This window comes from Molossus molossus, unplaced genomic scaffold, assembly GCF_014108415.1.
Source record: "Molossus molossus isolate mMolMol1 unplaced genomic scaffold, mMolMol1.p scaffold_m16_p_21, whole genome shotgun sequence".
Lineage (NCBI taxonomy): Eukaryota > Metazoa > Chordata > Mammalia > Chiroptera > Molossidae > Molossus > Molossus molossus.
The window spans coordinates 24,698,574-24,717,923 of record NW_023425357.1 but is presented as its reverse complement, the minus strand read 5'-3'; the positions used below and the strand labels follow the sequence as shown (position 1 = coordinate 24,717,923).

The following is a 19,350-nucleotide window of genomic DNA, read 5'->3' as shown; positions in this document are numbered from 1 at the left end:
TGTATGAATGTTCCAGCTTATCCGCATCCTTGTCAGCATTTGGTGTTATCACTTTTTTTCACATTAGCCATTCTGGTGGGAGTGTATTATCACAACTGTCTTTTGGATCCATTCCCTTCTGCTCACCCCCACTGCCAGCACAAGTCATCTCTTGTCTGGACCATTGTGATAGTCTTCCTACTGGCCTCCCCTCTTCCCCTTTGACCTAAAACCTCTGATATCCAAGAGCAGCCACAGTAGTCTTTCTAAAATCACTAACAGACCAGCTGCTGTCCTATTTAAAACACTTTGAAACCCTAGCATTGACCCAGATCCTACAAGATCCTTGCATGACCTATTCCCCACTCACCTCTGCCCTCACCTTGAGCCATTTCCCCCCAGCCACACTGTCAATACTTGTTATAAAATGACAAGCTATATTCCACCTCAGGGCCTTTGCACATTCCCAGTGTGCAGTCCCTCCCTGCCCCCATCCTTCAGGAGCCAGCTTAGGTACCATCTCAGTTCTCATCACAATTCACACTTATATGTCTACTTGTGCACTTAATTATTTAATTTGTCTCCCTACCTGGGCTGTTCACTTCAAGGGCAGCAACCTGCTCCATTCGGTCAGTGGTGTGTTGCCTGGGGCTCGGGTGGGAGCAGGGATTGACTTCAAATGGGCAAGAGGGAACTGTCTGAGGTGATGAAGCTTTTCCAAGTCTTAATTGTGGTGATGGTTGCACAACTCTATACATTACTAACATCAATGAATTATGCATTATGAGTAGACTTCATGTAAATTATGTCCCCAGGCCATCGCACTGCCTGGCACACAGCAAGTGCTCCCTGAATAATTGCCAAAGAATGACTTAATGAATATTTAATTAGTCCGGAGGCTGGCCTCTCCTTGGAGAAAAATTACTCTTGTCTTGGGAAGAAGATTTTAATGGACCTTTGGATGTGCAAAGTCAAAACCCTAACTTAGAGTGGAAGAAAACAGGCCCATGTGTGGGTAATAACTACACTGCATGATGATGTAGATACATGGACTTTTGTTAGTTCCTGTTTTATTTTCCCTGAGGCTCAAGATCTCTGTACAGACTATGAGAGTGTTGATTCTGATCCATTTGCTTGTTTGCTTCTGTAATTCTCTTATTGTTAGCACCCTCAGGAGAAATCAGGTTGGGGAAAGGGGTCTGGCCCAGGGGCTCCTCCAACAGGGCTCATCTTGACTATGTTCTAGTAAAACTACAAAAATAGGGTGTGGGCTAGATTTGGTCCCCGGCAATAGTTCGCAGACCCTTGTCCTAGAACTCTAACTCACAGTGACTTTGCAGCCCACCTACAAGCTTGTTCTTTTATTGGTTTTCATTCTAAAAACCAGGGACCTGAGCCTTGGAGAAGAAAGCTACTTGACTGCAATTACAGAGAATGATAGCCAACACCAGGCATGGCCCCCAAGGTACCTTTTATGGCCAAGGAGTCATGCTTAGGTGTCAGAGACAAAGGCCCAGGTACAGAAGGAATAAGATTGCTCAAGATTCAGTTAAGGAGACTCTTGTCTCTGTATGGCAGGGGTGAGGGGCTGATGGGGAGCAAAGGTCTGAGGCAAGAGCCACCCACCCCAGTGGCTGGGCTCTGAAGGGCTTTCTCAGATTCCAGGTTCCTGTGCGCCATTACCTGGGTTGGACAGATGTCCTTGGAGAGAGGCCATAGGCTTCTCTTCATCATCCATGTGCTTTAAGACCAGTGCAAAGAAGGCAGCAAACCCCAGCACCTGGAAAATACCCACTGTGAACTCCAAGCCCAAGTTGGAAACTCTCTATCAACCCCTGGTCTGGGAGGGGGCGGGATTGGGGCCACATTTGTGTACTTGGCGCAGGAGCCACACTCTGGGGAAGTCAGGTGGGAACCAGCCCATCCTCTGCAGAGAGGGGACATGTTTATGAAGGGGGAGGCCCAGAGCTGTGTGCACCTGGCTTATACCTCCAGTGTGATGAGTTACTCTTCCCTTCTCCCTCCTTTTCTTCCTATATTACGGGATTGGTGAAAGGGTTAATAATGTTTTAAAGGGTAAAGGCAAAAGCTTGCAAAAGGTGGAAACTGTGAAAAATGCGTTGCTTGCGTGACCTTTGCTCAGCCTTCTGTTGAGTACGGATTATACGGATTATCTGCAAGGCCAGGAACCACCCAGCAGATGCAGGATGAGATACCAGAGCAGTCCAACTGCAGATGGACAAGGGCCATGCAGAGTATGTCAGCAGGAACTGCCGGAAGCTAGAAGCATGGGATATAACCTACATTCCAACTGTTATTCGGGGCTGACTCCCTTTTCAGACTCAGCCCACCTGCACCCAGGTGTTTGCAATAAAGCTACTCCTCTACAACGGCCTTGTATTGTAGATGTGATCTCCGCCAATCAGAACTTTTAATTGGCTCCCTTATATTATCTCTGCTGTAAGGGTTCAGAACAGGCCTCTCCAATAAGTTCTCTTTGGCACGTGAATTATTTGGGGCTGAAGGAATCAAGACCCTGCAAGCTCATGAGAAATTTTTACCTCCCTCTTAAATAATTTATATTAGAGGCCTTGCCCATAGAAGGAGTTATTACGAAAATAACTTTTTATGACCTATTTGTAGGGCAGGGTAAACTTCTAATTGCTGAACTCCTGCTCTTGTCGGTCTGCAATGACCTTCCTCTTCTCTGAAGCCCCAAGGTGATCCTTGGCTCAGAATGTCACACATACTTCATCTTCCCTTTCTGTCTTTGCACCTCATGTATGTGCGTTCTCTGACTCCTTCATGTATATCGGGTTCCCATGCATATGTATGTATTGAATTTGGTTATTTTCTCTTAATCTGTGTCAAGTAGATTTAACTACTAGACCAGCGGAAAGAACCCACCGGGTAGAGGAAAGTTTTTTTCTGCCCCACAATACCTACAGTACCTAAGCATCATAGGGTTCTTTGGTTTGGTTGGAAACAGAATGGCCTAGGGCTCTGTTCTTAAAAATTCTCAGACTGCGTTGGGGGAGGTGTCAGGAATTGTTGGAGTCTTCTGATAAAGGCTGTTCAGCCCTGGCTGGTTTGGCTCAGCGGTTAGAGCGTCGGCCTGCGGTCTGGAGAGACCCGGGTTCGGTTCCCACTAAGGGCGTGTACCTCGGTTGCAGTTTGTCCCCGACCCTGGTTGGGGTTGTGCGGGTGGCAGCCACTCGATGTGTTCCTTTCACATCGATGTTTCTCTCTCTCTCTCTCTCTTCCTCTCTCTCCCTCCCACTCTACCTGAACAAAAAATGGAAAAATGTCCTCGGGTGAGGATAAAAAAAAAAAAAAAGGCTGTTCAGGATGGACCAAAGGGTAGAATGCAGTCAGAGGATTTGTTGAGTCTCACAGGTGTAAAGATTCGCTGAAATGTCCTCTCCCTTCTGCAACTTCCCCCAACCCACACACACAGTGTTCCTATCATCTGAATTTTTTTCTAGGGGAAACTGTGACCCCGAACTCCAGGCCAGGACTCAGTATTCTTCCACTCTGACAGTAACTTCACATTTCAGAAAATAGGAGTATATCTTCCAATTGTTGTACACATTTAATGACTTGGGGTTTTTATCTGAAGGTCAAGTTCCTGTAAATTGCTGGCCTGTCTTACAATTAAAAACATCTTAGAGCCCTGGCCGGTTTTCTCAGTGGTTAGAGCATTGGCCTGCAGTCTGGAGAGACCTGGGTTTGTTTCTCGCTAAAGGCATGTACCTCGGTTGCAGTTTGTCCCCGGCCCTGGTTGAGTCGTGTGGGTGGTGACTACTCGATGTGTCCCTTTCACGTCGATGTTTCTCTTTCTCTCTCTCCCTCCCACTTTATCTGAACAAAATATCGAAAAATGTCCTTGGATAAAAAAAAAAAATCTTAGAATTGAGGAAATTTGGTATTATCTCTATTTACATATGTAGTTTAGGGCCAGATGTTCATGACCTTAACTTCTTAACTTCAGGTTTTCTCATCTATAAAATTGGAGGCAAGGTCCTTCCCGAGGGTGATCATGATAATGAAATGCCAGCATCTCAGAAAACCACTAAGCCTGGTCCAGAGGAAGTGTCCAGGGGCTTGTGTCATCATGGTGATTATCTGCATTATTGTTCCTGTCCCGAGACCTGCACAGAGGTGGTGCTCCGTGTAGGTTCGCTGAATGAATAGATGAAGGAACAGCTGACGAAGGACAAGGCAGCTGGTAGGAGAGAAAGTAAGGGGTCCTGACCTTCCGAGGCTGGGTGACAAGCACACTCTCCACAAAGGAGACAGCCATGGAGATGAGCCACTTGAGGGAGCTGTTCCGCCCCTAGTGCAGGCCATATAGCGTGGTGAAGAAGGCGCCACACCGCTGGTGGCTGCCACCAGGAGCCAGCCCCCCAGGACACCACCAGGGCAGGCATCGAGGCAGCTTGCTTGTTCTCAGGGAGCTATACTGGAAAGTGGATATAGTCAGAGTGACACCACCCACCCCATCAGCTGAGTGACCTTGGCCAAGCTTGTTGACATTGGCCAAGCTCCTTGACCTCTCGGACTCTCAATTTTCTCCTCTGTATCTTGTACCCACTTCAAAGGGCCATTCCATGTTCTATCCAATATACATATTGTAAAAATAATATACATGGAGCCACTTCAAGATTGAGTCAGAGTTGCCATCCCAGAGGAACTGCCTGGCAGTTCCTACTCCTCAACTCGTTGGAATGTTAAAAACAGCAAAATAACCTTTGGACTGGGCCTAAAGCAAACTGCATTGCAAACAAGTGTTTGCAAAGCCAATAGGAAAGCAGGCATTATGACTATTGGCATGAAAGACGTTCTTTAGAATTGTCATCACTATATTAGCTTATCTGTATAGAAATGCCTTTCTTAGCTTATTAACATCCATAGAAATCCCTTCTATTCATGTAATTATTCCCCTTCCCTTTCTTACAAATTGCCCTCGCCTTCACCTCCTAATCGGAACGCCACGCCGTTTGGGTTTCTGCTTGAGTCTGTGCTTCCTGAGTAGCTATTTTGGATCTCAAATAAAGGCTTAGTACCTCTCACTTTGGCCTTTTATTTTTAGGTTAACACTATACATATTCCACTGGAGTCACATTTATTCAGTGCTTACTAGGAGCCAGTCCTCGTGTAACGTGCTTTACACAGATTTGCTCCGTTATTCCTCATGGCAAGCCTAGAAGGCTGGTACTATATAATTTTTTAGAAGTTTTTATTATGAAAATTCCTCCATACAAAAAATCAGCTAGTATAAGGAATCTCCATCAACTAGTTTTAGCAACCATCACCAGCTTGTCATACTTATTTCATCTTTACCCACTTTGGGGGGGGGGGGGACACTAGGCTATTTAAAAATAAACTCCAGACATAATATAAAACCATTCCTCATTACTTCAGAATATTTCTCAAAAAAGTGGTCATTTTTGCCCTGGCCGGTTTGGCTCACAGTTAGAGTGAGCTGGAGAGTCCCAGGTTCGGTTCCCGCTAAGGGCATGTACCTCCGTTGCAGTTTGTCCCCGGTCCCTGTTGGGGTCCTGTGGGTGGCAACCAGTCGATGTGTCTCTCTCTCTTCCTCCCTCTCTCCTTCCCGCTCTATCTGAAGATAAATGCAAAAATGTCCTCAGGTGAAAATTTAAAAAAAAAAAAAAAAAAGGTCATTTTCTTACTGAATTGCAGTGCTGTTGTCACACCTACTAAAATTAATAATTCCTTAATGTCATCAAATAACCCGTCTGTATTCAAATGAAGGGCAACAGAAGCAAAAATATGCTTCTTTGGGGATATTGATTATTTTAGCGTGGTTATTTTTAAGAAAGAGCAGATGAGTGAGAAGCTCTGAAAATCAAGTCGTGGGTGGTGCGCAGGGGTGGAGGTGGATCAGGATGTAGGAGGGATGAATGTTGATGGAAAATAAATGAATACATTTCTGTAACAGCAACAACAAAAAGAAAGAAAATCAAGTAGAAGTTACCCTTTGTAAAAGAACGTTTATGTTTGTAAGGAAAATCTCCATTTGTGCAGTGTTTTTCTCACTGTCCCAGAAAGGGGAAGATATCTAAATCTCTAGACTTATCGGTGGAGAAGGCAGGACTTAAATCTGCATAACAGTATTACTCTTGTTTACTATGCTTTTCCTGCTAACCTCCTATAGCTGACTCCCCATCCCCAACATCATCTTTTGTCTTAAGCTTCTGCCATTTTGGTGAGTTACTCAGTTTTGCTGGGTTTCTCCCAGGTATACAGGAGATATACATGCTATTAAACCTTAATTTGTTTCCCCCTGCTAATCTGTCTCATGTCAATTTGATTATTAGAGCAGCCAGAAGAACCTTGAAGAATAGAGTAAAATTTTTTCTTACCAACACGTTTCACTGGTTATCTTAAAAAATGTATGTTAAGTTCAAATCACGAGATAGGCACTACCATTCCCATTTTACATATGAGGAAACTGTGGCTCAGAGATGTTGAAGGACTTGTCCAAGGACTCACAGCCAGGAAACATCTCACTTAAAAATGGTCATGAACTGCAGAATGCTGTACAAAGAGCTATAAATGTCTTCTTGTTCAAAAACCCCATCCCGGAATCATTTCTGCCTGGGGAGATCTGGGTGAGCATCCTTCCAGGGTTACTTGGGGATGCCCTCTCCCCCCGGGCTCCAAGCTGGGGGTCAGGTGCCCACTCAACACCGAGGGGAGTGGATTACCTGGTGTGTGCTGGAGGCAGAGTGCCCAGCCGTCCCCTGAGGCAGCCCTTTAGGGTCTGCAGCTGCCTGAGGGCCCGGGCATGGCTCTGGCACTGGGGGAAGCCTCGGGGCCCCACCAGCCGCAGCTCTTGTTCCACATGCTCCAGCTGAAGGTAGAGACGCTGCCCATACGCCCCGTTCTTCCAAAGGGCACTTGGGCCCACCTCACGGGCCAGGCCTTGCACTTTTTCTGGAAGACAAGGGACAGAAAGTGCATCTCCTGGTGTTGAGTGACAGCCGACTGCGTGCAATAAAAACAATAGTGTTAGTAACAGCTCTTTTGCATTGGGCACTTACTGGGTGCCAAGCCACAAGAAATCTGAGGTCCAGAAAGATGGGGTAACAACCTACCAGACTCACTCGGCCAGTTAGGATTTGAATGTTCCCCTTGCAGCGTTTTATCAAGGGCACTTTCAAAATTTCCTTACGCATAGACAGAAGTGAAGAAAATAATATAACTATCACCCTGCCATAGCACTTACGACATTTTGCCCATCTTGTTTCACTTGGCCCCCAACTTTTTCTTTCTCTGGGGTACCTTAAAGAAAACCCCGGGCACGGTGTTATCTCTAACTGCAAATGCTTTCACGCGCACAGGATTTGAATTTGAACCCAGGTTCCCCTGTTGCCAAAGATGGTCAGTCTTAATCTTTGGCTTTTCACTTTTTTCAATTATGAAAATTTTTAAACTTACAAAAGTAGAGAGAAGGATGAGACGAACTGTGTATACCCACCAGGCAAAGTGATCAACTCCTGGCCACTCCTGTTTCACCGTTCTTCAACCACTCTCCACGTGGATCATTTACAGGCAAATCCCAGGCCTCGTGTCACATCACTAACTATTGTGATATGCTTCTATGGAAGACACAGTCTCCTTTTTATTCTTTTTTTATATATATATATATATATATATATATATATATATATATATTTAATTAATTTATTTTTGTTATAGATGTTTCTCCTTTTTTGCCCATTGACGCCCTCCTCCTGATACCCCCCTCCCCTAGCATTGCTGTCTGTGTCCAGTTGGTTACGCATACATGTACATAAGTTCTTTGGTTTATCTCTAAACCCCCAACCCTGCTCCCTCTTCTGAGGTTTGTCAGTCTGTACCCCTACTACTATGTCTCTGGTCTCTCTCCTTTTTTTTTTTCTTTATTGATTTTAGAGAGAGAGGAAGGGAGAGGGAGACAGAGATAGAAACATCAACTGGCCGCCCCCTTGCATGACCCCCACTGGGGATTTGGCCCACAACTTGGGCATGTGCCCTGTCTGGGAATTGAAACAGCGACTTCTTGGTGCATGGGTCGATACTCAACCGTGGCCACACCAGCTGGGCTCTGGGCTCTTTTTAAACACCAAGCCAGGATGTCATGATCAGTCTTTAGAATGATTAATAATGATTCCTTAATAATATTGTTACCAGAGGGAAGAAGGGGCCTGATGCCTCTAACATTTGTGGACAGGAGGTTCTTGGGACATCTTTAGAAAATGAATTTTCAAAGACTTGCACGGGAGAATGTGTGGTTTTTATTGGCGTGGAGTTACACTTTGGGGGTTGTAAGGTCCCGTGTCCTTCATCCAGCCCCAGAAGAGGGGCAGTTGCGAATTCAGCAAGGCCAGAAATAAAGCCAAAGTCCAGAGTGTCCGTGCCAAGATGCAGCTGGGTTCAGATCAGGATCAGGCTAGATTCAGTGCGTCAGTCCATTGTATGGGATGCAGGGCATGAGAGCCTCGCAGACTGGGAGTCTAGCTTGAGTGGCAAGAGAGAGAGAAGCAAGAGGGCAACCTTCCCTTTGTCTAGGTCTCCTTTCATGGGCTTGCAGTGGCCACGCCTCTTCTGGCCAATGACTCAATCCCAGGTGTGATGGACAGGTAGGCTCCTCCCAAGATAGGTAGGCACCTCCCACATCACTCAGACTTCACTGGGTGTGTATCTAGACTCCCGTTGTTCAGGTCTTTTCCCCCACCAATCAGTTAATACTTGGAGTATTAACTCACCTAATCTTCCCTTTGCTCCTTTCCTATTAAATAATAACCAAGTTATTGCAACAACATCAGTATGAAATATCTAGTCAGTGGTCAAGTTTCCCCTGATTATCTTGTGAATGTTTTCCTACAATTGGTTTGTTCAAATTTCAGCTTCCTAAAAAAGTGTTTTACCATTTTTTTTTTGCTTTAAAGAGGTAATACACATTTATTGTAAGAAAAAAACAAATTTGCCCTGGCCGGTTTGACTCAGCAGTAGAGCATTGGTCCGCGGACCAATGAGTCACGGGTTTGATTCCAGCCAAGGGCACCTACCTCACTTGTGGTTTGTCCTGGCCTTGGTCAGGCAACCAGTCTATGTTTATCTCTCTCCCTTTCTCTCCCTCTCTCTCCCTCCCACTCTATCTGAAGATAAATAGGAAAGTATCCTCGGGTAAGGATTAAAAAAAGTAAGGACTGCCCTGGCCGGTTTGGCTCAGCGGTTAGAGCATCAGCCTGTGGTCCAGAGAGACCCGGGTTTGGTTCTGCTAAGGGCACGTACCTCGGTTGCAGTTTTTCCCCGGCCCTGGTTGGGTCGCGTGGGTGGCAGCCACTCGATGTGTCCTTTTCACATCGATGTTTCACTCTCTCTCTCCCTCCCACTCTGTCTGAACAGAAAATGGAAAAATGTCCTTGGGTGAGGATAAAAAGGAAAAAAACAATTTTGAACATTTCCACTATTTCCTGTGCATTCTAAGGGAAACTCTATCTCACTAGGCAGAACCAGGCCCAGGTCCCCAAACCTTGAGCTGGGAGGCTAGCACCCAGGGACACTCTCTGGTGGCAATACAAGCTCTGACGCAGCCCTGTCCTGTGATCCTTATCCAGTCGCCAGTGAGAAGTGAGTGTGGAGAAGGCTATGCCTGGCTCAGACTCAGTGCTGGTGAAGGCCTAGGGCGACATCGGCTCCTCCTCCCCCGACTCAAGCCTCCTCCCAACCCCTCCTGACCTGGGACTCCCTCACTGAAGCTTCAGCTAAGGTTCCAGCATCAACAGCCTTCCTGTTGCAAGCGTTCTGGTGATGTTTTTGAAAGATGCCGTCACTCCCAATCGTAACACCCATTACTGAATACCTGCTTTGTGTCAGGCTGCAGTCTGAGTGTGCACGTGTCTTATGATCTAATTCAGTCCTTGCAACAAGCCAAGGAGCTAGGTGGATACTTCTATTATTTTAATTAAGTTTAATTTAAACAGCCGCATGTGGTGAGTGGCTGTCATATTGGACAGCGCAGATAGACACCTTTGGAAAGTTCAATTGGACAGCCTTGTCTAAACACTGGCAGCGTGGGTCTGGGTGGAAGATGGACAGGAAAGGGGCAGGAAAGGAGTCAGACTAATTCAAACCAGAATAATGTGCCATACATAGAACTTAATAAAGATGAAACCATGTTACCCAATTCCAGCTCTGAGTTCGAGGCCTGCTATCTCTCTGCCAAACAGAGATTAGCAAGTGTTAAAGACGGTGGTACCAAACTAAGACCTTTTCCTTGACTTAATTAGAAGGATTAGGAGAGAATGGAGAAAGAATAACTTTTCTCACTCTGCAGTTCAATGTTCTTTAATGATTTTACTGCCTTATCTGTCATCTTGTGTCCTGCCCCACACATTCCGAAATGGATCTGGTTTGACTGTGCGTCCCCCAGCTACTTACAGAAAAGGAAACTGAGGCACAGAGAATCGAAGGTTACCCTACTTGGTATGACTTGCAGGATATGTGGAGGCTTGTCAGCTCTCTGTTTACACAGCCAAGGTTACATAGCCCATTAATGGCAGAGCCAGTACCCAGACATGGTTCTTCTGAGCGACCCAAGTATCAGGCCGGCCAGTGCTCTTCTTGACTAAACACAGAAGAACATGACTTTTTGCTTTGTGCATTCCATAATGACCTCCCATGCTGAAGTCATCGTGTGCATGTTTGTTACGTGCTTTCTCTGTGCTGCACGGGGCCAGGGACCGGGGAATCAGTAGACACAAGATAGTCAGATGGCTCCCACCTCACAGAGTTCATGTTCCAGGAAGATGGTGCAGACTTTAAACAGCTCTTCAGGGCTAAAGAGCACATGGTTGGAGACCCTGTTGTGGGCTGGGGACTTGGGTTGCTTCCCTGAGGAAGGGGTGCTGAACCCAGACTATGGGCTTAGTGGGAGTTAGCCAAGTGAGGAGAGGAGAAAGAACATTCTAGATTAAAGGACCAGCCTGTGTGAAGGCTGTTAGTGGGAAGGCGCCTATGGTACTGAGAGGGAGGTGGTGACAAGTGGTTGGCATGAAGGCTGGTGAGGGAGAGACTCTGGTAGAACTTCTTGACCCTTTAGTGATATAGACACGGCCCTCAGTCCTGTCTCCACCTGGCTCCAACATGCCCCTAGTCAGCACAGAAACGTCAGGACTTACCTTTCACGTGTACTGACCCAAGAGTGAATGTTAATGGGTCCGCTCTCTGTTTGGCTTCTTCCCAGAACACCTGCCACGTTCTGCAGACAGATGATGTCTTCCAGCAAGGCCAGCGGTTGGTTGATGTCCGTTAAGTTTGCCAAGTCCCAGCGCAAGGCAGGGGATGGCACCTTCAGAGCTTGACAGGGAGCTGACAAGTCTCCACATGTCCTGCAAATCATACCAGGTAGGGTAAGGGGATGTAAACTACAGGTAAGGGGGGTAGCAAAGTGGTCAAAGCATTTGCTCTGGATCTGGACAATCTGGGTTTGAATCCCAGCTCTGCCCACTGAGACATGATGTTGGACCAGCCTGAGCTGCCATTTGTCACCTATAAAATTCCTCTTCTAGGATTTGAACTGGTACATTCCAGGTGTATTCCTCAAAGTGTAGCACATCGTAGGTGCTCAATAAATGCTTACTTACTGAGTGCATGAGTACAGAGGGTGTCCCTTCTGTGGGCTTCCAATCTGTGATGTGTAATATTTTGTACATAATACGTACCACCAAAATGTGTGTATGCATGTGAGTGTATATGTCAGTGTTTGTCTGTATATATATGTGTGTGTATGTGTGTAAACAGTTATAAATTTGTGTGTGCATACATGTGGATATGTGTGAATGTGTGTATATGTATGTGTGTATCTGTATGCATGTACATGTTTGTAGGTATGTGTGTTTCTGAGTATGGTGTGCTTGTATGTGTATACACATACATGTGTAGGTGCACATGTGTATATGCACGTGTGTGTGTGTGTGTGTGTACTTGATGAATCTTGATGACTGTTGCTGTCAGACAACATGGGGTTGTCAAGCCCCAAGCCTTAGTCCCCGCCCCCACTTCTGCCCAGGCTGGAGTACCTCCCATACCACCAAGGTTGAGAACAAACCTTGGTCACCACTTCAGGTGTCAGAAGGCCATCCTCCATGGGCTGTGGTGAGGGGGCTGGACTGGGAGACCCCCCTCTCTCCTTTCCCAGTGTTCTGCTCCTTAGTGACCCAAGGACGGGTATTTCGAAAGATCTGAACAATCAGGAGGTTGACGGGGAACATGAGGACAGAGCTCTCCAGCCCAATCATCACTTCTTGCCAAGTGAATTCAATTTTACCTGGGGCAGAGAGTCTCCCGCACCCATTCCAGGAGGCGACCGTGCAGGAAGGATTAACCTTGCCCGAGGAGAGGTTGGCCCTTGAGTTGCTCCTGGGAGGTGACCTCTAAGCCCTTGGGATGTCCTGCCTTGTAGGTATGCCTTTGTTTACCAGGGGTCTTGGGCCCCACTGTATAGTCTGTGCCAATAGTGTGATTTATAGTGGGGACCTTGGCCACATGGTCTGGAGGGGCTGGAGGCTAAGGTCAGCTATGCAAGGGATCAGCCACATCTATGTGAACAAGCCCCAATAAAAACTCCGGACACCACGGCTTGGGTGAGCATCCTGGTTGGCAATACTCTGTGTATTGTCACACGTCATAGGGAGGAGCGAGCACAGTCCTTGACTCCGCTGGGAGGAGACAACTGGAAGCTCCATGGTTGGTCTCTCCTGGACCCTGCCCCATGTGTCCCTTCCCTCCCCTGGCTTTAATCTGTATTTTTTTCTCTGTAATAAGTGTGCGTATGATGGTGCTTCTGACTTCTGTGAGTCCTAGTGAAGTACTGAAGCTGAAATGGTCTTGGGAGATTTGGAATTGCGTGGCATTTCTGGGTCACTGACAGTTCATGTCCACCAGCCATCACCCTCACTGTCATGACAGTAGGAACTACCCAAGTCCATTTTTCGCTCAGCTGGGTCCTTGGGGACACCGCAGAACATGATGCTGGTCAGCATGGTGCAAAGGAGCAGGGAGAAGCAGCAGGACACCCTCTGGACACAGGTGAAGTTGCTCCAAGCTGAGGAATACCAAATGTGTCCATCCTGGAAGCCCATGGAGGTCTTCATGAAAAACAGGTAGCCGTGGACAGGGGACACGCAGTTAAGGAGCTAGGAATGGGAGAAGATTGGTCTCTGGAACCAATGGGATGAGAGGGTGGGATTTGTTTCTAAGAATGATCATCTATTTTTCTATTATAAAAGAAATACAGCATCATAGCAGCATCCCTTAGAGTTAATGGGGACTCCAGACAGAGTGGGTTGCAATCCTAGACTGCCCTCTTACTAGCTGTGTGACCTCAGGCAAGTCACTTTACCCTTTGCACCTCAGTTCACTCATCTGTAAAATGGGGGTAATAATGGAATCTGCCTCACCAGATCATTGGAAGAATCAAAAGTGATCATTTTTGTAAAGCATTTGGCAAAGTAGCTGGCATATAGGTGAGTGTTCATCAGTGTTAAAAATGATTATTTTTGTTATAATTTTACTGTAATAATATAGCTATCATATTATTGGATTTGTTGTAATTAGAGCATTAAAAGATAGTGGTTAAGAATTCCAGGCTCTGGGTTCAGACTCAGTTTGGGAGAATAAAAAGTGGCAGAAAAGGTCTCTGAAAATGGTACCACATTCTCCTTAATCTGTATTATTTCTCTATGAATACAATGTAGTTGAACCACAGGAGCTCTTCAAGGGCCCAGATTCTTCCGAGAGTGTGCAGAGCTGATATTCCCAGCTGGCTCTATTCTTAGTGGTCAATGCCAGCACCCTTAAGGGTTGTACAATACTTGGACTGTCACTCTGGGGTGTGCAGGTGGCTTGGACTCAGAGTAAAGATGCATAAAGAGAGAGGTCGGGTCCAGCCAGTGTGGCTCAGTGGTTGAGTGTCGATCCATGCACCAAGAGGTTGCCGGTTTGATTCCCGCTGGGGACACATGCCCAGGTTGTGGGCTGATCCCCAGTGAGGGGCATGCAGGAGGCGGCTAATCGATGTTTCATTGATGTTTCTATCTCTCTCTCCCTCTCCTTTCCTCGCTCTCTAAAGTCAATAAAGAAAGAAAGAAAAAAGAGAGAGGTCATTTGCCAACAACAGTGATTTTCCACATGATTATTCTATTCATTCAACAAATATTTTGTGATCCTAGTGCTGTGTGCCAGGTGCTCTGCTGGGCACCAGGGATTCATGGAGGAATGACAGTGTCCTGCCTGTAGAGGGCTCCTTATGTAGTTTTTAGGCGTCACACATATTGATATAATTGGAGGATAGTCTCTCCTCCTGACACTTACTCTGAGCCACTCACCGTGCTAAGCATGTTACTGACATCGTTTCATGGGACCTGCACAAGTCCCTTTTGGGGTAGGCACATTGAACAACTCATTTTTCAGGTGTGGAAGCTGAGACCTGGAGAGATGAGGGACTTATCCATGGTCACGCAGCAAGTCAATAGCAGGCAAGAGGGACTTTGTGGTCTATCTCATGTCTTTATTATACCTCTCTTGGGGTCCAAGTCTCTTTGTGGTCCATCTCATGTCTTTATTATACCTCTCTTGGGGTCCAAATCTCTCTGATTCAAACTTTTTCCCCCTTGGAGGCTGAGCTGCTGCTCACAGTGGGAGCTGGGAGGAAAAGTCACATTTTAGTAAATGCACTGGAAACAGACTGTTTTTTAAAAAAGACTAACTCAAGTACTATTTAAAGTAGAGGTCATAAACTCAGATGCTTAAAGGTGCCCAGGTGGATGTAAATAAGTCAAGTAAATGAGTGAAGTGGGTTGGAAGCAATGTAATAGGGAGTGGTGAGGACTGCGGTAAACTGGAGAGCACACGGTCCTTGTAAGAGGAAGGCTGGTACTCAGCTCCAGCCTATTGGTGTCATGCAGGAATGCTGGCTCGCATTTCCATACTTGCCATTTTTTGGTGATGTCTCTTGATTTTTAAATATTGGAAACAGACTTAATATCCACTGATAAGAGAATGATTGAATAAGTTGTGGGACATTCATTCAATGGAATATTATGCAGCCAATAGGAAAGTTTGACGTAAATATACGCTCCTAGAAGGATGTTTATGTTATGTCATTAAAGAAAAAAAGCAACATATTTTGAGTGACATAATTTTCTTTTCCTTTTTCTTTTTGATACATGCCCCTAGCGGGAACCGAACCCAGGACTCTCTGGTCCACAGGCCGATGCTCCAACTGCTGAGCCAAACCGGCCAGGGCTTGAGTGACATCATTTTAAAAGACAAATTAACAACAATCTATGGTGTTATATGTGTGTGTACATTTGTATCTGCTTGTTTGTGTTTGGAGACAGATGTGGAAGATCCATCTAGTGTAAAATAACATGAAGAAATAGCCTAAAATGACCAGACATTGAATTACCATTCAAATCAGTCTGTTCACTCATATAAAAATATTATCCTGTGACATTCATAAGGGAGTATGCGTAACTGTTTCAACCATTTTCATCACCTTGCAGATAATTCTATCTTGAAGGGTCCATGTCCCCCCAGAGCCTGTCAATCCCAACAAGAGAAAGTGATCAATCATTTGTCACACGCAAAGCTGCCCAGTCCTGATAGCTTGAAATGTGCTTTTATTTGGCTGTGACTGGACTGTGAAGCAACTTTCCTAGAAAGGAAAGAACAAAATAAAGAGTATTTGCTTAAAAAGAAAAAAAAAAAAAGTACCTGAATTGTTTCCTGTCCAGCTCTGAGGCCACTGGAAATACTTTGTCAAGGACAGTCTCCGACATTGATGGACAGCCACGAGCTAGAGGAAGTACCACTTCCAGTCCATCGCCAGGTCATGCACCAGCACCTGGCCATACCTGGAGAAAGGACCCACGCTTTTGAGGACAAGGTCAGGGGACAAGACTTATTTGTTTTTTGTAAATCCTCACCCAAGGATATTTTTCCACTTATCTTCAGAAAGAGTGGGGGACAGGGAGAGAGACATCGATGTGAGAAAGACACACACCGATTGGTTGCTTCCTGCTCGACCCTGACCAGGGCCGGGAACCAAACTGTAACCAAGGCACGTGCCCTTGACTGGAATAAAATCTGTGACTCTTTGGTCCACGGGCTGATGCTCTAACCACTGAACCAAACTGGCCAGGGCGACAAGACTTCTTTGGACACCCCAAAGGTAAAACCTTTGCAAACCTTAGCCCAAGAACAAGAGCTCCTGTAAAGGGAGACTTTATTTTTTTCTTCACTGTGCTTGATGCCTTGATCAAAACCCCCCGATCAGTGGGTAAATTTGGCCTCATGTGAGGAGCTCAGCTAGGGTAGAGAGCCAGCTATTGAAGGCTGCCATGTTCTCACAGATATGCTACAAGGGGGTGCATTCTGAAACCATTCACCCAACAAAGGGCAGCAAGCCCAGGGCCAGCATCCAGATACAAGTGAGGAAAGCCAAATTGTCTAAATGTGTGTGTTCAAGGAGGTACAAACTTAAATACACAAAATGTGATCCTCGCGGACTTCCTTCCACCCAGGTAATGAGTCTAGCATCTGTCTGGGACTCAGGACTTTGTGAGTATCATCTAACCTGAGTTAGGTCTTTTAATCTCAGGGAAGAAGCAAAATCATCCCACTTCTGTTGGAATGTCAGATCCAGCAGCAGCCAATTTCCCTATTGTCTTACAGCCAAGAAGACTAGTGATGATATCAGTAGCCATTCCTTTTTTTTTTTTATCCTCACCCGAGGACATTTTTGCATTTATCTTCAGATAGAGCAGGAGGGAGAGAGGGAGGAAGAGAGAGAGAAACATTGATGTGAGAGAGACATATCAACTGGTTGCCACCCACACGACCTCAACCGGGCCCAGGGACAAACTGCAACCGAGGTACGTGTCCTTAGCGGGAACCGAACCCAGGTATCTCTGGTCTGCGGGCCGACGCTCTAACTGCTGAGCCAAACCGGCCAGGACAGTAGCCACTCTTTATTGAGCATTTACTGCATAATGAGAACTATACTAAGAATCACTTAACATGCATTTTCTCACTTCTGGGAGGACAGCCCAGTCAGGCATACCGGGGCTACGTCTGTCGAGGTCACACAGCCTCCTGGGGAGGCTGACATCCAGTGACTGATGGGTGCCTGGGCATGGTCAAGACCTGGGCATCTCAACCCAACTCGGGATAGCTCCAGAGCTCCCTGGGGGGGCCAACCAGGCTGTTATTGGGCTGCACTAAAACTCCTCCCTCTGCTCACCCTGCTTCCTTCCCTCCCTTCTCAGACTGACCCCACGTACTCCTTGATAAACACCCTGCATGCCCAACTCCATCTGAGTCTGCTTCACGGGGACCAACTACCGCTGAGGCACTTAAAGTATCAATGTTTAATTTCTTAGGTAAATCAAAGACGGCAATATAAATGCTGTGTTTTCTAAAGCTGCCAGCTGCTGATATGTAGTCAGGCTGGAACCCACTCATCTGGATCACTAGCTTTGACCTCAGACAATGGGGAGGAGTCTTGACTCTGAACTTGCCAGCTGTGTGACTTTGGGCAAGACACTTATCTTCCCCGGGCTTAGCTATTCCACCTGTAAAACGAGGATAATAACAGTACTTGTCCTTGAGGGTCACTGTGAAGATGGCCCTCGCTTAGTGCTCAGCAGCAGCAGCTTCTCTAACTAGAGAATCAGCTCAGTGTCTCAGGTAGCCTCCTCTTATTGGGCAGGGTTTGTCTTCAATGTTTACAGATGGGGAAACAGGAGCTAAATGTAGGTCAATGTTGCAGAAGTGCCAACGGTGGGGCTAGCACTGGACCCCACGGCTGCAACTTCTAGTTTCTCTCCTAGGTACTGATTCAGTCTGTGTGGCCCTGGACTGGTGCCCTTTCTGACCCTCAGTTGTCTTATCCGTAAAAAGGGGATTCATTCTATGTGTCTTGCAGAGGCTTGTAAGGAATAACAAGGCAGCAAATGCACAGTGCCCAGCCCTGGCCTAAGGCTTAGTAGGTTCTCGTGGATTGATCACCCCCGACTCACCAAGATGGCCGGTCCCCTGAGCTGTCATGCCACAGCCGCAGGCCCCTCAGTTCCCCCAGGGAAACAGGGTGGAGAGTAAGAAGACATTCACTCCTCCTCGTTCAAAAACTGGGATGTTGGGGTCTGACAGGTGGTGGGGCTCCCTCTCTCCATCCACGCTATATAGGGTGATAGTCCCCTGAAATCGAGAGACTACGAGTGGCTAATTCCACATAGTAACCGAAGCCTACTGGCCGTATTTCATTAGAAGTGTCAAGAAAAGAAGAAAAACCAACAAAGCATGGCCCTTTAACCTTCTCCTCCCCTCCCATCTTGGACCTGCCTGGTTATTTTTCAGCTGTATGAAGATCTGGGGTGACACTATCTGCATTCATGTCTTCAAGATGAGTTTTACTCACAAAATGCTTCCTGGTGGCTTTTTCACTTTCCATACATTTATTTGTGGGGGCTGCAGAGCAGGAACTTGTTTCTCCCCTAACAATTATATTCCCGGTGTCTCTCAGAGAGCCTGGCACTGAGACATGAATGAATGAGTGCCCATTCTGTTGAAAATACATATCCCCGGGCCTTGCTCCACACCTACCAAGTAGGAATATTGCGGACGGGGCCCAGGAATCGGTGTTTTTCGAAAGCTGTCCAGGTGATGCTGATGAGCATGCCTGATTTTCTGAGCTGAAAACAGCTGCAGTAGATGCCACCTGTGCTCGGCTGACATCCCTTAGCCTTGCCACTGCAGCAGTCCCTGCACTCGCATCCACTGCCAGCAGCTGCGTCTCTTTCCCCAGTCATTTCTCTGGCTGTTAGAGTAGCAGGCCAGAAAGTGCCAGAGAATGGATGGTCCCTGCAAGTCATCCTCCATCAAATGACTGATGGGATTGGTCTATAAATACCTCAGCTCCCTACCATCCTCAGCCTTCTGCTGGGAGGATGTTGAAGCCCACATTTCTTACTATTTTGGAAAGTCCCCAAGTGGGATTAGGCTCCAGTTTCCCATAAGGGTAACAGCTTAACAATGCATTTTTTTTTTTATCCTCACCCGAGGATATTTTTCCATTTTTTGTACAGATAGAGTGGGAGGGAGAGAGATGAAGGGAGAGAGAGAGAAACATCGACGTGAAAGGGACACATCGAGTGGCTGCCACCCGCACGACCAACCAGGGCCGGGGACAAACTGCAACCGAAGTACGTGCCCTTAGCGGGAACCGAACCCGGGTCTCTCCGGACCGCAGGCCGACGCTCTAACCGCTGAGCCAAACTGGCCAGGGCACCAATGCAT

General features: G+C 46.6%; 1 protein-coding gene across 1 annotated transcript in view; it reads right to left on the bottom strand.

Moving 5' to 3' along the window:
* The window catches only part of PKD1L2 (polycystin 1 like 2), a 93,986-nt gene that overhangs the window by 20,005 nt on the left and 54,631 nt on the right, over positions 1–19,350 (bottom strand). Inside the window, 16 exon segments of the mRNA XM_036276055.1 lie at positions 1,663–1,759; positions 4,235–4,350; positions 4,353–4,390; positions 4,392–4,436; positions 6,711–6,939; positions 11,172–11,245; positions 11,247–11,354; positions 11,356–11,381; positions 12,101–12,172; positions 12,174–12,319; positions 12,971–13,159; positions 15,770–15,819; positions 15,821–15,853; positions 15,855–15,908; positions 18,075–18,132; positions 18,135–18,252. Coding sequence (XP_036131948.1) covers positions 1,663–1,759; positions 4,235–4,350; positions 4,353–4,390; positions 4,392–4,436; positions 6,711–6,939; positions 11,172–11,245; positions 11,247–11,354; positions 11,356–11,381; positions 12,101–12,172; positions 12,174–12,319; positions 12,971–13,159; positions 15,770–15,819; positions 15,821–15,853; positions 15,855–15,908; positions 18,075–18,132; positions 18,135–18,252 — 1,453 coding nt within the window.